A 13906-nucleotide genomic window follows, 5' to 3' on the forward strand; every position below is an offset into this window, starting at 1 on the left:
TCATGTACGACACTTCTTGCTTGTAGATGAATCTGTTCTTTTTTTGACATGTGAAACAACTAAAGGAACCATCAGTGCAACAGACAATGTCACTTGATGGGAATTTGTTGTGGAGGAGCCAGCCTTCATTTGCTGTGCAGACCTGTTGAAGGGAGACGAGTTACGCAACTTTCCATCTTCCAGGTGGGTAACACAAAGCGTGTTGTTTAAAGCAGCGATAGAAGAGTCAGTTCAGTTTGTAATTGGGATCCATTGCCAAACTTATGTCATCACACTCTTAAGACTCAACACTTAATTAGTTATGACTCAACAATCTTTAATGATTCACATTCTTGAGGAAATATATGTTAGATTACTTTGATTAAATTACTTTAGAGTGATTCATTCATGCATCACATCTAGAGTCAAATAACGTGGAACAAACTAAATGAAATATCTTAAACCGTCATGAAGTTGACAAATATCTTTACCTCATGATCATTTTAAACAGCCTGAAGAAATGCTGTCTTTTGAAGAATTGCATTGTAAAGTTGTATGGTTTATTTAACAGTGCTAGCAGCTATGGAATAAGTTCCTGTAAAACACGGCCTTTCTTTGGCTTTAGCAGGACACCCAATGCTGCACCTTGGAAGTTTTCTGTTCCTTTCTGTTTTTTCCTGTTCTATTGCCTTGAAGGGCCTTCATGACTTCAGGGAAGGCTAAACGGCAGAGCACTCAAAGGATGTAGAGGACAATAAAACATTCCTGTTTTCTCAGGTGATCGTATCAAAGCATGGACATCTCCGAAGGATCTTAACAGGCATTAAAGCAGTGGAGGGACCCAAAGATCAACTTAGATTAACTGTTAATTAAGTGTTCCCCATCCCCAAACAGTGTGCCGTTAACTATCCCAACGCCCGGAGCGACTCATTGCCCCTCTGCAGGGACAGACTAGCAACTCCTCACGCTGCGCGACGACTAATCTGTAGGAACGAGTTATTCTTTGACAATGACCCTGCCTTCTTTCACCATATCTCCCATTGTATTAAAAGTTGAGTTCTGTGATTTATACCGAAAAGCGCCATCGCATACCGGGGCCTGAGCTTGAAGGACACCCAGCGCTGCTGCTGGATGATGTTCAAGGAGAAGCTGGACGAGATGAAAGATCAGCCAAATTAGAAGCGGGACATGAAGGCCGAGAGAGAGGTAAAGTATGACGAAGAACACCTACTCGTCAACTTAATTTGTACAAAGTCAATACTTTCTGGTGTGACACTAAGGAATGTTTAGATTAAAACTATCCTGTAAGTCACTCCTCTTATTGGAATGAGGAAAGAACTGCCTAGACCGGAAAGATCATTGTGTCATGCACGACACTTCTGGCTTATAGATTCATTTTGTTGAAAATTTACAAATCCACCAACGGTGGTTTAGCGACCTAATGCAATTCATACAACTATAGAAAATACAACACTTAAGGGGTCAAGGAATCATTTTTATTTTCCCACCTGGGACCCGATTCTGACATACTTACGGAAACTAAAAACTATGCCAGATTCACCTAGTAGCTTTTGTTTGCGTAACCTCTAAATAGTGAGGTACACACCATCCTAATGGTATTACATTTTTGGGCATAATGTGCTTGCAGGATGCGATTATTGTGTATTTACTTTGTAGAGGGATTCAGGTCTGTCTACATAGCCTACAGTGTGCGTTTATGGACCCATCCACTAGTTTGAATTTGTACGAAGGAAATACAATTCAAGTTTTTACTGTATTCTGTGTGCCAATTTTTCCAAGTAAAACTATTAAAGTATAGAAGCAGGCCCCCCCGTTATCACTAAACATGGGCATACACCCACGTACAGAGATAGATATTGACCAATCTGGGTAACATGACGCTCTGCCGGCTCTGCTTACACGTGATAAACAGGCCCCGCCCAGCGGGGCGCACGCCGCCGCTCACTGAACAACGGTCACTGGAGCCGCAGAGAGCCAGGAAACCTCTACTTTTAACCGTAAGCAGGCTACATTTAGGTAATTATACAAACACACACTTCATACTGGTCTCGTGCTGTTTCTACACTTGGCTGTGAATAATACGTTGTGACGTATTGTCCGGGGAATCAAAAGAATGCGGAGTGAGTTTACTTTTAAAAGAAACGGGACTTGCAGTAACATCTTTAACTTCGTCATGGTGGATACATTTGTTATTACTAATTGTTTGAGGCCTCATTGATTGGCTACATATGTCAACGACGATCGGGTCTTCAAAAAAACGCCCCATAAAAACGTTTTTTCAATCTGTATTGATCAAATCGAAGCGGTTGCTGCAGCTAATTGACGGTTAGAATTTTATAAATACGTATCTGAGTTAACTTACATGATCCTTCAAAATATGACTTGCGCTCTGGCCATATTGGCTTCACTTCAATTAATCCAGCGAGGACATAGTTCATTGTCTCGATAAAAGTCTTCCACTTAATGTTAAATGCAATGTGCACTTTCGCTTTTCTTCACATCCTGGAACAAACAAGCTGTCAAAACACAGACTACATTAGTGTTTGTTACACACAGGAGGGATTAATTCAACACACTGCCACCAAAATGTCAATAAGGTTTATTCTACTACAACATTACTGTGTATGTACTGTGATACAATACATAGTGACAATGAGGCGAATTACCTGTTTTCACTCCTGAAAGTAGGAGCAATGGATGCAACTGTGAAACGGCTTAAGTTTGGCTGGACTAGTTGGCAAACTTCTTTCATTGTCCTCTCATGTAACACCACATGATGAACATCTGTGGCACGGATTTCATCAGAAATTACTTGTCCTTGCTGTCTTCTGCCTCTTGCTCTCTCAACCTCTGGGATCCATTGTTCCAAAGGACATGAGCATGCCTCTAAGCTCTATTTATTGCCTCCCAATTCTAATTGGTGTGTTAATAATTTTCAGTGTTTTCACCTTGAAAAGGGTCTGTTCTCTGAGTTCATGTTATGATAACTTGAGTTAATTATATTATAGCATGTGTTTCCTGAATGACCACGTAGTGCAATGAATGATTTATTTGGTCACTTTAGTGTAAGGTTTTTCAGAAAGTGTTTTGAATATTAACATGTGTGGACACAGGTGAATTGTGTTTTTGGTTATGCGAAATGTGTGTGTGCTTCTGAGAATGACGAAAAGGTTTGGGTGTTTGTGCTGCAGAAACTAGGTTTTGTGTTTTAGCAATCGAGGAAAAAATGTAAAATACAAGAACTCCGGGCTAAGACTACTTAAAAATACATAAAGCTTAGCTAGCAATCCTCATGAAACCACATTGCCCCTATGCTTGTTAGCTGTTATACTGTTTGTTATCATTGGATTATGTTAATTACTAATGCCTTGACATTTAAGCAGCATTATCCTTTTTCTCTGGCTCATTTCAAGTATCTTTCGGTCAATGTCCGGATATGTAGTTTTCTTCTCTTATTACTTTCCCCCCGACCACTTACTGCCAAGCTTTAAAAATTGTTTATGTGTTTATGTGTCAACGTGGTTAACTGCCCCAAAAGAGGGAAGGAAACGTATAGCTCATCTGTATATTATTAGATGAGCTGAATTAAGACCTTTGACAGTATGTTTTGTAGTCTTTTATGCAAGTGGGTTTACACAAACCGTCCCCGCTCTATTGTTAGCATAGATCAATGCACAAGGATAAGCGAGTATTTAGTTTCGGTGTGTCCTTTGACATTTGACAGTGAGTCTATATCTATTGCTGGGCCTTTTCATTTTTTCCTGTTTCACTGAATGAGTAGTTAGTTTGTTCTGTTGCTCAAATATCTGACATCATCTGTATGTAACACCTTCCACCCAACAGGAGACATGACAGCATTCAATTTTGTTTCCACCCTTTACTGTAATACTACAGCATGTGATAATTCGTGCAGGCAGATGCCAAGTCACCTCATGTCTGCTCTGAGGCTCATTCCGCGCACTCCTTTTGGTCTCTGCTTGAAACTCAACCAGTGTGAGGAAATATGCAGTATAGTAATAAAAGTGACGTGGTCTCATCACTCTGTAAGGTCTCATTTTAGCAGTCAAAGATCCAACTCTTTTGACACCAAGGTCTCTAGCTATGACTGTATTTTGTTACGCTTCATTTTTCCGAGAAGCAGGTGAAGTAACAGCTGATCCTAAAAAAAGGTGATTTTTTTATTGAGCCTTTGGAGCCATATTTATAATGAAGTATGAGTAGAGTCTATATTTCTTGTGTTAGACTCCGTCTTTTGGATACATTTAAAACTGCCTTTAGACAATGTGTTGTATCTCCAGGAAATAAAAATAAGACGGTGGATACAGACAGTTGTGCAGTCTAACAGGAAGAACACACCTGCGGTTCCTCTGTGTGACACACAAATCCTTTTGTAAATTGAAATGATATGCCTCGTAACTGCAGGATGTGCAACGCTAGAGCCTAGTTGCACCATATTGGCTAAAGAAAGCCCAACAGACGAACACAGTTTGTCTGCTCATTTGGATGTCTACACTCCTACACTTTCTGAGTTAATAGTGGAGTTGGATGTTTTGAGGGCAAGCGGATCAGGTGCACTAAAAGTGACACACAAGCTTCTTTGGAACGGATAACAGTGTCTCATTATGCTACCAGTGTTTACCCCATTACAACAAATACAACACCTATATGCTATATTTTTACTTGTGTTGCAGCATTATAACATGGTTCTTTACTAGCTTCTGGTTTGCTTTGCACCGATCAGGTAGTGTACAAACATACTAAAGTGGCTGTGTTTATTTCTGTCAAACTGATATAACGAGCAGTGTTTCCCCTACCGCTATATAAGGTTGTGATTAAATTACATATTTTTAATATCAAGAAAGTTTTTGGCATTGGAATATTTTGGTGCAACCAAAAGCCGTAAACCCAGGGGAAACACTGATGAGGCAGCCTACAATCTCATTATCCTTAACCTCAGTTAATCATGAACTAATTTAGCTTATTAGTCATTTTTTTGTCATACTGCAATGTTTTGGTAAGATAACTGCTTTGTTTTGTCATTGCAGAGTTTCAATGATGAGATGGAAAAGTGCAAGATTTTTCCTGCTGGTGGGATTTCTTGGCTTGTTGGTACTTCATCTCTGTAAAGATTTTATGCACCACAAAAACATCAACCTCAACCTAGATGTGAGAGAAGATGACATTAAAATAAGGCATCCCACCGGAAATAACTCCTATGCGTACTCTTGGAAAAGATGTTCACGAAATACGTCTGCTGCGAACATTACAGGGTTCAGCTCACTATCGGATGAAATAAAAGACTTTCTCTATTATCGACACTGTCAACATTTCCCAATGCTACTCGACCTTCCTGACAAGTGTGGAGGAGTTGATAAATCTGCAGAAGTCTTCCTTCTACTCGTGATTAAAAGTTCTCCTGTGAACTACGAGCGCCGAGAGGTGCTGCGGAAAACCTGGGCTAAAGAAAGGTTACACAATGGCGTGGGGGTCCGAAGAATCTTCCTCTCAGGAACGATGGATACTGGATTTGAGAAAGCAAGACTAAACAAACTACTTGAGCTGGAGCAACGAGAGTACAGCGACATCCTCCAATGGGACTTTAATGAAAGGTTCTACAACCTCACCTTGAAACAGGTACTCTTCCTTCAGTGGATGGAGAGAAACTGTCCTAATGTTCGCTTCCTGTTAAATGGTGATGATGACGTTTTTGCCCACACAAACAACATGGTTGTGTATCTCCAAAGCCTCAAGGACAACGACGGAGGCAAGCACCTCTTTACTGGCCATCTGATCCAGAATGTGGGGCCCATTAGAGCCTCATCGAGCAAGTATTTTATCCCCGTTCAGGTACAAGAGTCAAACTCGTATCCCCCCTACTGTGGTGGCGGGGGCTTCCTGTTGTCTGGCTTCACAGCTTCCGTCATATACAAAATGTCCAAGTCCATTACTCTTCTCCCCATTGATGATGTTTACATGGGGATGTGTCTGGCCAAAGCAGGACTGAGTCCTTCTTCTCATATGGGTGTGAAGACGTCAGGACTGTACATTCCCTCCAGGAAACTAGATGGATACGATCCTTGTTATTATAAAGAGGTTTTACTAGTACACAGATTCCTTCCAACTAACTTGTACCTTATGTGGAACAGAATAAATGATCCCAATCTGAAATGCAATACCCAGCTAAAATTATGAGGGTGATAATGTATACTGATTCGTACACAGTATTACAGAAATATTGTGAAAAATCAATTGTGCCTGTATATTTGCATTCAATGCACCTTAAACAGAAACCACTGTCAGTTACAGATTGGAGGAATAAATGCCTCAATGGAACTTTTTAAATACTCAATGTATTCATTCAGTGATAACCAAGGATCTTAATCTAAACAAGGGAATGTAAAAACACTATGCCTCGAAAACATTGGTCTCTTAAATATGTACAGAATAATCAAAATGTTTATGCTGCCACAAAGTGGTCATACTCCATATTGTTGTTTCCTCATTACAGGCTTTGAGATGAAAATATGAACTGCATATATAAAATACTTTTTTATAAAATGTGCCAAAACAATGTTGGTGTACATGTGTTTTTAAGACCTTTACAGAGCTCAACTCATGTATACACATAGTGAATAAAATAGCCCTGTGCACAGCTTTAAACCACCATTAAGTTTTTGCAAGTGAATGTGCAGCACAGATTAAGGACACAGAACCTATTTGCATAATTCTGCTGGCTCGTATGAAATTCTCATTTGAGAATGAGAAAAGAGAGTTACCCTACTGACCTAAGAGCTTGTTGTATTTATTCACTCTTTAATTTACTGTATTAGTAAATTTTACCCATTAGCTGAAGCCTTATCGGGCACCAATCTTCGTAAGGTTCACTGTTGCTCTTATTAAAAAAAAAACTCTCAGTAACCAAAGGAGCTGTGTTTCTTTCTCCAAAGTTACTGTGCAAAAGCACCCACCACATAATTATTATCTAGTACTCGGCCATTGACCAGGCCAGTATCTTAGTATCTCCTCCATGTTGCTTTACCCTTATCCTTTAACTTAACGTCATTTTCTTTATTTCTCTTGTTTTTTTAAGATGTCAGTTCCTGGTCTACCTTTTGAATTAATGATAAACTCTTGCCAATATGAGTTGCATATTAATGTTGTGGATTTTAGCACCGTTAGGTTAGTACATTAGGTTAGTAATAATGTTGTATGGCCAAGAACAACACAAATATTCTGTTGGGCGCTAAACATATACACTGTCAGTGTACAGTATATGTAGTCAGTGTAGATTTCTGTGAGTGCTTCCGTCCAGAGACAACGTAAGAGGAAATACATCTAATTGCTCAATCTTGTTCCTCAATTAAAAAAAAAAAATTGTGTGGCTTGATTTCCGAATTATCTAGTATGTCTTGCATTTATATTTTCCTCCCGAACAGAATGCATCACGAATGAGTAATGAGAAAGAAATGGATTAGTTGGGGATGTAGTGAAATTACTGTAGAACAGTGTCCACTGGTTTCCAAAATATGTTACTACAGTACAAATTTACTACAAATTCCTCCCCACATGTAATTAACATGCAACATCGAGGCCTCAAGAGTAAAGGAACATTTGAGGAATACAATACAATTAAGATAGTTGCTGTGGTGGATTATTAATTGTTTTATCTCTGTATTTTATCTTTAACTATTGAATTACTGTTATATGGTTTCAAAGTACCAAAGTAAATCAGGTGGTACACAGGTGTGTGTACGTTGGTGTGGTGGTTAGCACTGTCGCCTCACAGCAAGAAGGTCCTGGGTTCAACTCCACCCAATGGCCTTTCTGTGTGAAGTCTGCATGTTCTCTCCAGGTACTCTGCTTCTGCCCTCAGTCCCGAGACATGTGCTGGGGATTAGGTTGATTGGGAACTCTAAATTGCCTGTAATTGTATGTATGTGAATGGTTGATAGTCTCTGTGTTGCCCTGCGATTGGCTGGTGTATCCTGTCTATCGTCCAAAGTTGGCTGGGATAGATTCCCCCAGAGTGCAGTATAAGCTGAAGATGAGTGGATTGATGGACCAAAGAAAATCGAGTAATTGAGTCATCTTGTGGACATAAAGGGAAACTGCAGGTCATGATCATGTTATGTAAACTAAAGGTACAGTGTATGCCAATTCAGTAATATGAAAGCCAATTCCTCCCTCATCTAAAATGTTGCATTTGAGGTGGAATGTTCACGGTCAGCTTTATTGTCTGACTGAAGACACCAATTCACAAGGACAAGCTTCTGAAAAAAAACTGGTACATAGACTATACATAGACATAAAAAAGTGCATTAAAGTAGCTTTCCAGGTGAATGAAAAGAAGTAATAAGTGATCAGCTGTTATATTTGTTATTATAAGCCCTGCATGGAGCAGAGCGTGGCTTTAGAGGAACTTCAAAAAGCCCTTTGGTCGGCTGTGTGTTTGCTTACGACCACCATGAACACGCCCGGGGGAGGAGCCTGTGGAGAGCAGCTGAGTGAGACCCCAGAGCAGCTGTTCAGCTCACAGTGAGAACAAGGACAAACATTTTGAGTTAAATCCTGGTCGATTTTGCTGCAGGACTTCAGCTTCAGCTGTCAGAGGGGGAACCTTCTTGACGGGAAACCAAGAGCGGAATGGAGGAAATGCTGGGAGAGGAGGATGGAAGTAAGTGCGACCAGAAAGCTAAAATTAAGTTTACAACGTATGAGAAAAAGTTAACAGTGCTGGTGGATATACTCGGAGAAGAGAAAATAACCATGATGGGCATGCTAAGAAAAATAAAAGAGGACTGTGGAGTGGTGACAGGCTGCAGATACAAGACTCCCAAACAATACAAGGAGACAATGCAAACAAATACAGGCAAAGAACGCCTAATGGACGGAGTAACGATCGGGGAGACCAGAATTCTGGCAAAAGACATCCAAACAGATGAAATGGTGGTTTCTTACCTCGCTCTCCCCATATACCTGGAAGACAATGAGATAATCGAGAAGCTGAGGGAATGGGGGTGAAGGGGGTGAAGGCAGTCTCCGGGATAAGGAGGAGGATGTAGCCAGGGCACCGACGTTGCCGACGGGACAAGATTTGTAAAAGTCAAGTTTACAGACACAGTGAAATCACTACCGTACTCGACCAAGTATATTGTATTGGGAGGTGCAGAACACTTTCGGGTCATACACGATAGACTGGTGAAGGTGTGGCGCCTATGCATCCAGCCGGGGCACGTGGTAAGAGACTGCCCGGAGTTTAAATGTTTCAAATGTGGCAGGAAAGGGCACTACGCACGGGAGTGCGACGATAACAATTGTAACACCTGCGGCATGGGGCTGCGGACCAAAAGACCAAGGAGACGACGGAGAGAACAGAAAGTCCGGGCTCGGATCCCACAGCAGGAGCGGAAGGAGCAGGAGAAGAGCGGATGCAGGGGGAAGGAGAGCAGGACGGTGATGGGGTGACAACGATGGACGGAACTGCGGTCATGTGGACCGCATTTCAAAACGAAATGCGCCTCTAAGTTAGGTATTACGGTAAAAGGGGCTGTACAGCCAAAAATGCACTGATCATCATTTAAAGTGTCTTATCAATATTTGAACTCTTTAAATGAGATAGCAGATTGGTTACACTCTTTTGACACTTGATCCTTTTTCAGGTTCACCTCCTCTATTAACGTATATATTTAAATAAAATATTACTGTGTACTTTTTGAGAAAGTTGAAGGCAAAGTTAGTAATATTGACATTATATACGTATTTTTTTCAATCTTTGAACTCAGATTCAAGCTGGGTAACACTCTTCTGACACTTGGTCCTGGTTCATGTTGACCTCCTCTATTAACATGTAAAGATACATAAAATATTACTGTGTAGTTTTTCAGATAACCAATGGCAAAGTTAGTACTTTTGCCATTATATTCGTCTTTTCTCAATCCTTGAATTCTCTTTAAATCAGATAGAAGCCGGGTAACACTCTTTTGACAATTGGTCCTATTTCATGTTGACCTCCTCTATTAACATGTAAAGATACATTAAATATTACTGTGTACTTTTCGAGATAACTGAAGGCAAAGTTAGTACTTTTTCCATTATATTCGTCTTTTTTTCAATCTTTGAACTCTCTTTAAATCAGATAAAAGCCGGGTAACACTCCTCTGACACTTTGTCCTGGTTCATGTTGACCTGCTCTATTAACATGTACATTTACATTAAATATTACTGTGTACTTTTTGAGAAAATTGAAGGTAAAGTTAGTACTTTTGCAATTATATTAGTTTTTTCTCAATCTTTGAACTGTCTTTAAATCAGATAGAAGAAAAGCCAATGGTGGGCCTCAGCCGGCACGCGTCAGCTATATATTGAGCTATAGGGCCCTTTGACTGGAGTTGGTTAATTAACGCCCTGGCGATGCAACAAGGTTGGGTCGCTCTGAGGACTGTCTGCCCCGGAGAACAGTTGGACCGGGGGCAGGGTCGGCCGAGAGGCGGTGGCGGTGCAGGGCCGCAGTGCCTTTTGACCTCAACGGTTTTACGCCCTGTTGAACTCTCTCTTCATAGTCCTTTTTAATTTTTCTTCATTGGCATGACGTTAATTTGTGGAGTAAAACGTATTTCATCCCATATTTGGGGAGCTTTTATAAACAATAAAATGTATGCGTCCCCCCCCTAACTTGGCAACTTGTGTATATATAAAGTGAAATAAGTCAAAAAAGCAATGTAGGCATTTAGAAAGAAGTTCATTTTGAGGACATTAACCACAAATGGATCCAAACATAAATTAAAAAATATTAAACAAAGAAATGAAATTACCAACACTGTATGTACAAAATCCACATCCAAAACATGTAAACTTAAAGGGCTTGTTTGTGTCACTATGTATGGCATACACATTCGACTGACCTACAATAACCTGAAGAATATCTTAAAATACTGAAGGGGGGGACATAATATCATTAGAAATGTTATGCCAGGGCGAGCACAGAATGTATTGTGGGGTGTTCAGCCTCTACTATGTCTTCATCCTCATCTTGATCCACAGACTCACTGTCGCTTTCATCAGACATGCGTTATCCTAAGAAAGTACAAATATGAATGTCATATTCAAAATGAATGAATGAATGACACACGTTGTTCTACTGACTGACCCCTGACGGACCCCTGATCTCCTAACTGTCTGGCAGGGATCCGATCTTTCTGACTCCAATCCAATCTTTCTGACTCCTTTTAAGCTCACTTTCCTCGTTGTCACTGTCCTCACTGTCTGATGGATCAGCCCTAACAGCTTGATTTTCAAACATTTCGCCCATTAAATGTTCCTGTTTCCATTCTCATTCAATATCAGTACACTGTAAAAAAAAACGAGCCAGTTCAACTTAAAATAATAAGTAACCTGGCTGCCTAGAAATGTTGAGTTCGGGAAGCTAAGAAACTTAGGTTGTTTGTACTTCAATACGAGTTGAGGTAACTAAGAATAATTAGTTGGGCTGACAAAAAAAACAGTCCGTTTAACTTCACAATGTATGCTTAACCAACAAGTTTTTTTAGTCATTCTAACAAGACATCTTGAGTTGTACAAGCCTAAATCCAAGTTGAGACAACAAATAATGACTAGTAGAACCAACAGTAATTTTAGTAATTCTAATTCATCTCTTGAGTTGTATAAACATGAAAACAAAAGTATTTTAAACTAGTTTTCTTGTTGGATGAATGTTTAGTTTTTAGTGGGGCAAATATAGTTGCCCTAACTCGGCATCTTGTTCAATTAACTTATCTTTTTAAGGCAGCCAGGTTACTTTTTAAAGGTATAGTTCATCTTACTTTCAATGTTAAGTTAATTCAACAAATTAAAGTTTACTTTGCCCAAAAAACATTATCTCCTTTTTTTAACAGTACACAAAACATAATTCAGACAAAAAGAAGCGTGTGGATAACAATTTATTTCAGGAACTGACAGGCCTTTTTAATATGAATGTAAAAAAACATGAGGCGTGTCTGAAAGCTACAATATACAAGGCAGAAATACTTGTATGAAACACTTTACATAACAATTCTAATGTAATCAAAAAACTTTAACAGGCCTTTGCTTTTATAAATCAGGCCGTTTTATTAACTTTGTTGATTGCTCTTAAACCTGCAGCATCCTGTTCCGCAGTGCATTGATTTTAGCCGAACAGTTGTCACTGCCAATGCCCATGAACACCTTTTGAAAGGTTTCAAAGGTGTACCTCAGTCCTTTTGGATACATAATGTTGAGGCTGTAAAGGAGTCCCATCAGAGTGGCAAAGGCTCTGGCCACATTCTTCAGTTCGCGCAGGATTACGCGTCCCTCCAGCACAACCGCAACATCGACAATATCTTGCAGGAAGTGTGTCTCTCTATCACCGTTCTCCACAAAGACAACAAGGCCAATGTCCACTCCCTTTGCTGCTTCCGTATCTGAACTGTTTGTCTGAAAATCACAATTAAACATTTAGTAACTAAGCATGTAGCATCACAAAAAGAAACCTGACGTCCAACCCTTTATGGGGAAAAACAAGACATCCTGGTGCCACTTAACCACAACAGAAAAATCCTATTAAGACAGCTAAATATTAGTTTTTAGGATATAGATATTTCTATGTGATTTATTGTAAGTCTAGTATTGGTGGAATTCCTGTTCCCATTTGTGTTATGACACATTCCAATAAAATAACTTGGCCAAGAATAAATTGGTTGGAAGGTTGATCTTTTCTTTGGTTAGTAAGTTACATACCTGCAATATGTTCTATCATACAGATTAGGCTGGAAGCGTCATTTTAAAATTCCACCACCACATCCACATGATGAAACCTCAAGCTTTTATAACTACAGTGTGTTGGTTCTTCTGACAAATTCTAAACTGAATCAATTAAGATCATAGATTGCGCCAAAACACGTACGATAATAACATTTTAAGAACAATAGGTCTTCTGCTCTTACTACATCAGTGCTTAGGCCCTAATGATACCTCAAAACTAGTGTTCATTGCTGTAAGTATCCAGCGGTAACTTCCACATGGAGCGAAAGGATGAAAAAAACTGAGCGTTGATTTCAAAATCGCCAAAAAAGTGACAATTTTTCAGGTGTGAAGTTAATTCATAATTTCATAGCTTGATGAAATAAAAAGTAAAATCAGAGATCTATAGTTTTCTGTCATATATTTTTACAATAAGAGTTTCACATGCCACACACCTCACAGACCAAGATGAAACGGCTGGAGTCCTCCCTCAGGTAGTACGGCAGCCCAATTAGAGCAGCTGCTCTTCTCTTCTGGTTTGAAGTCTCAATACACAAAAACAACCAGATAAACTGACAACTGTACTTAAACAGTGAGGCACATGTTGAGAAATGGTTGCTCTGTCAATTTATTTTATGTTAGATTAGAATAGATTTGACAATGATTCCCAATTTATATATTTTTACACAATGTAACTTTTGCTGATGGCTTAGGGATGTGATCAAAGGCTACCAAAATCAGGCCATCCTTACTTGTTCATCCATGCGACAAAGCAGACGCTGTAGGTCAGAAGACCGCTGACCTTGAATCTCGTACATCTCCAGGAGTTTTGGGACATATTTGTCTAGTCCCTCAAAAAAGGACTGATGGAGATCAGTAGATACCAAGCGTGTGAACTCAGCACTTATCTGGGAAGTAAAACAAATGATAATTTAGTATTTTCCAAACATAAAAACACACATACATGGCTAAAATACAAAATAATTACCTGTCTTTCTGAAAACAATGCTGGCCATCGTGCTTCAACTTCAGAGATAGGAGGCTCACCATCAACAATCTCCTTCCTTCGCAACGCAAAGGTGCTCTCCATCAGAGCATCCATCATCTTTCTGTCACTCTTCTTTTTTTTCATTTCCTCTATCAGAGTTAA

The 13906-nt window shown here is 39.7% G+C and overlaps 1 protein-coding gene and 1 long non-coding RNA gene across 3 annotated transcripts; one reads left to right on the forward strand and one right to left on the reverse strand.

The window, feature by feature from the left end:
• Positions 1–1920: 1920 nt before the first annotated feature.
• Positions 1921–7337, forward strand: LOC119217180 (N-acetyllactosaminide beta-1,3-N-acetylglucosaminyltransferase 3-like). Of its 2 annotated transcripts, none has more exons than XM_037470638.2 (2): positions 1921–2016; positions 5046–7333. In XM_037470638.2, exon 2 carries the CDS (start codon positions 5053–5055, stop codon positions 6190–6192), a length of 1140 nt encoding a protein of 379 aa, XP_037326535.2. In that variant the 5' UTR covers positions 1921–2016; positions 5046–5052; the 3' UTR covers positions 6193–7333. The 2 variants fall into 2 exon arrangements, with proteins under 2 accessions (XP_037326535.2, XP_037326536.2); XM_037470639.2 differs by having other exon boundaries at positions 1954–1997; positions 5046–7337.
• Positions 7338–12372: 5035 nt separating this feature from the next.
• Positions 12373–13661, reverse strand: LOC119219350 (uncharacterized). Its single transcript, XR_009956727.1, has 3 exons — positions 13509–13661; positions 13212–13301; positions 12373–12450 (listed from the first exon to the last, which is right to left on the reverse strand). It is a non-coding gene; the product is annotated as an uncharacterized LOC119219350 (long non-coding RNA).
• Positions 13662–13906: the final 245 nt, after the last annotated feature.

This window comes from Pungitius pungitius, chromosome 7 (genome assembly GCF_949316345.1).
Source record: "Pungitius pungitius chromosome 7, fPunPun2.1, whole genome shotgun sequence".
In the NCBI taxonomy this organism is placed as follows: Eukaryota; Metazoa; Chordata; class Actinopteri; order Perciformes; family Gasterosteidae; genus Pungitius; species Pungitius pungitius.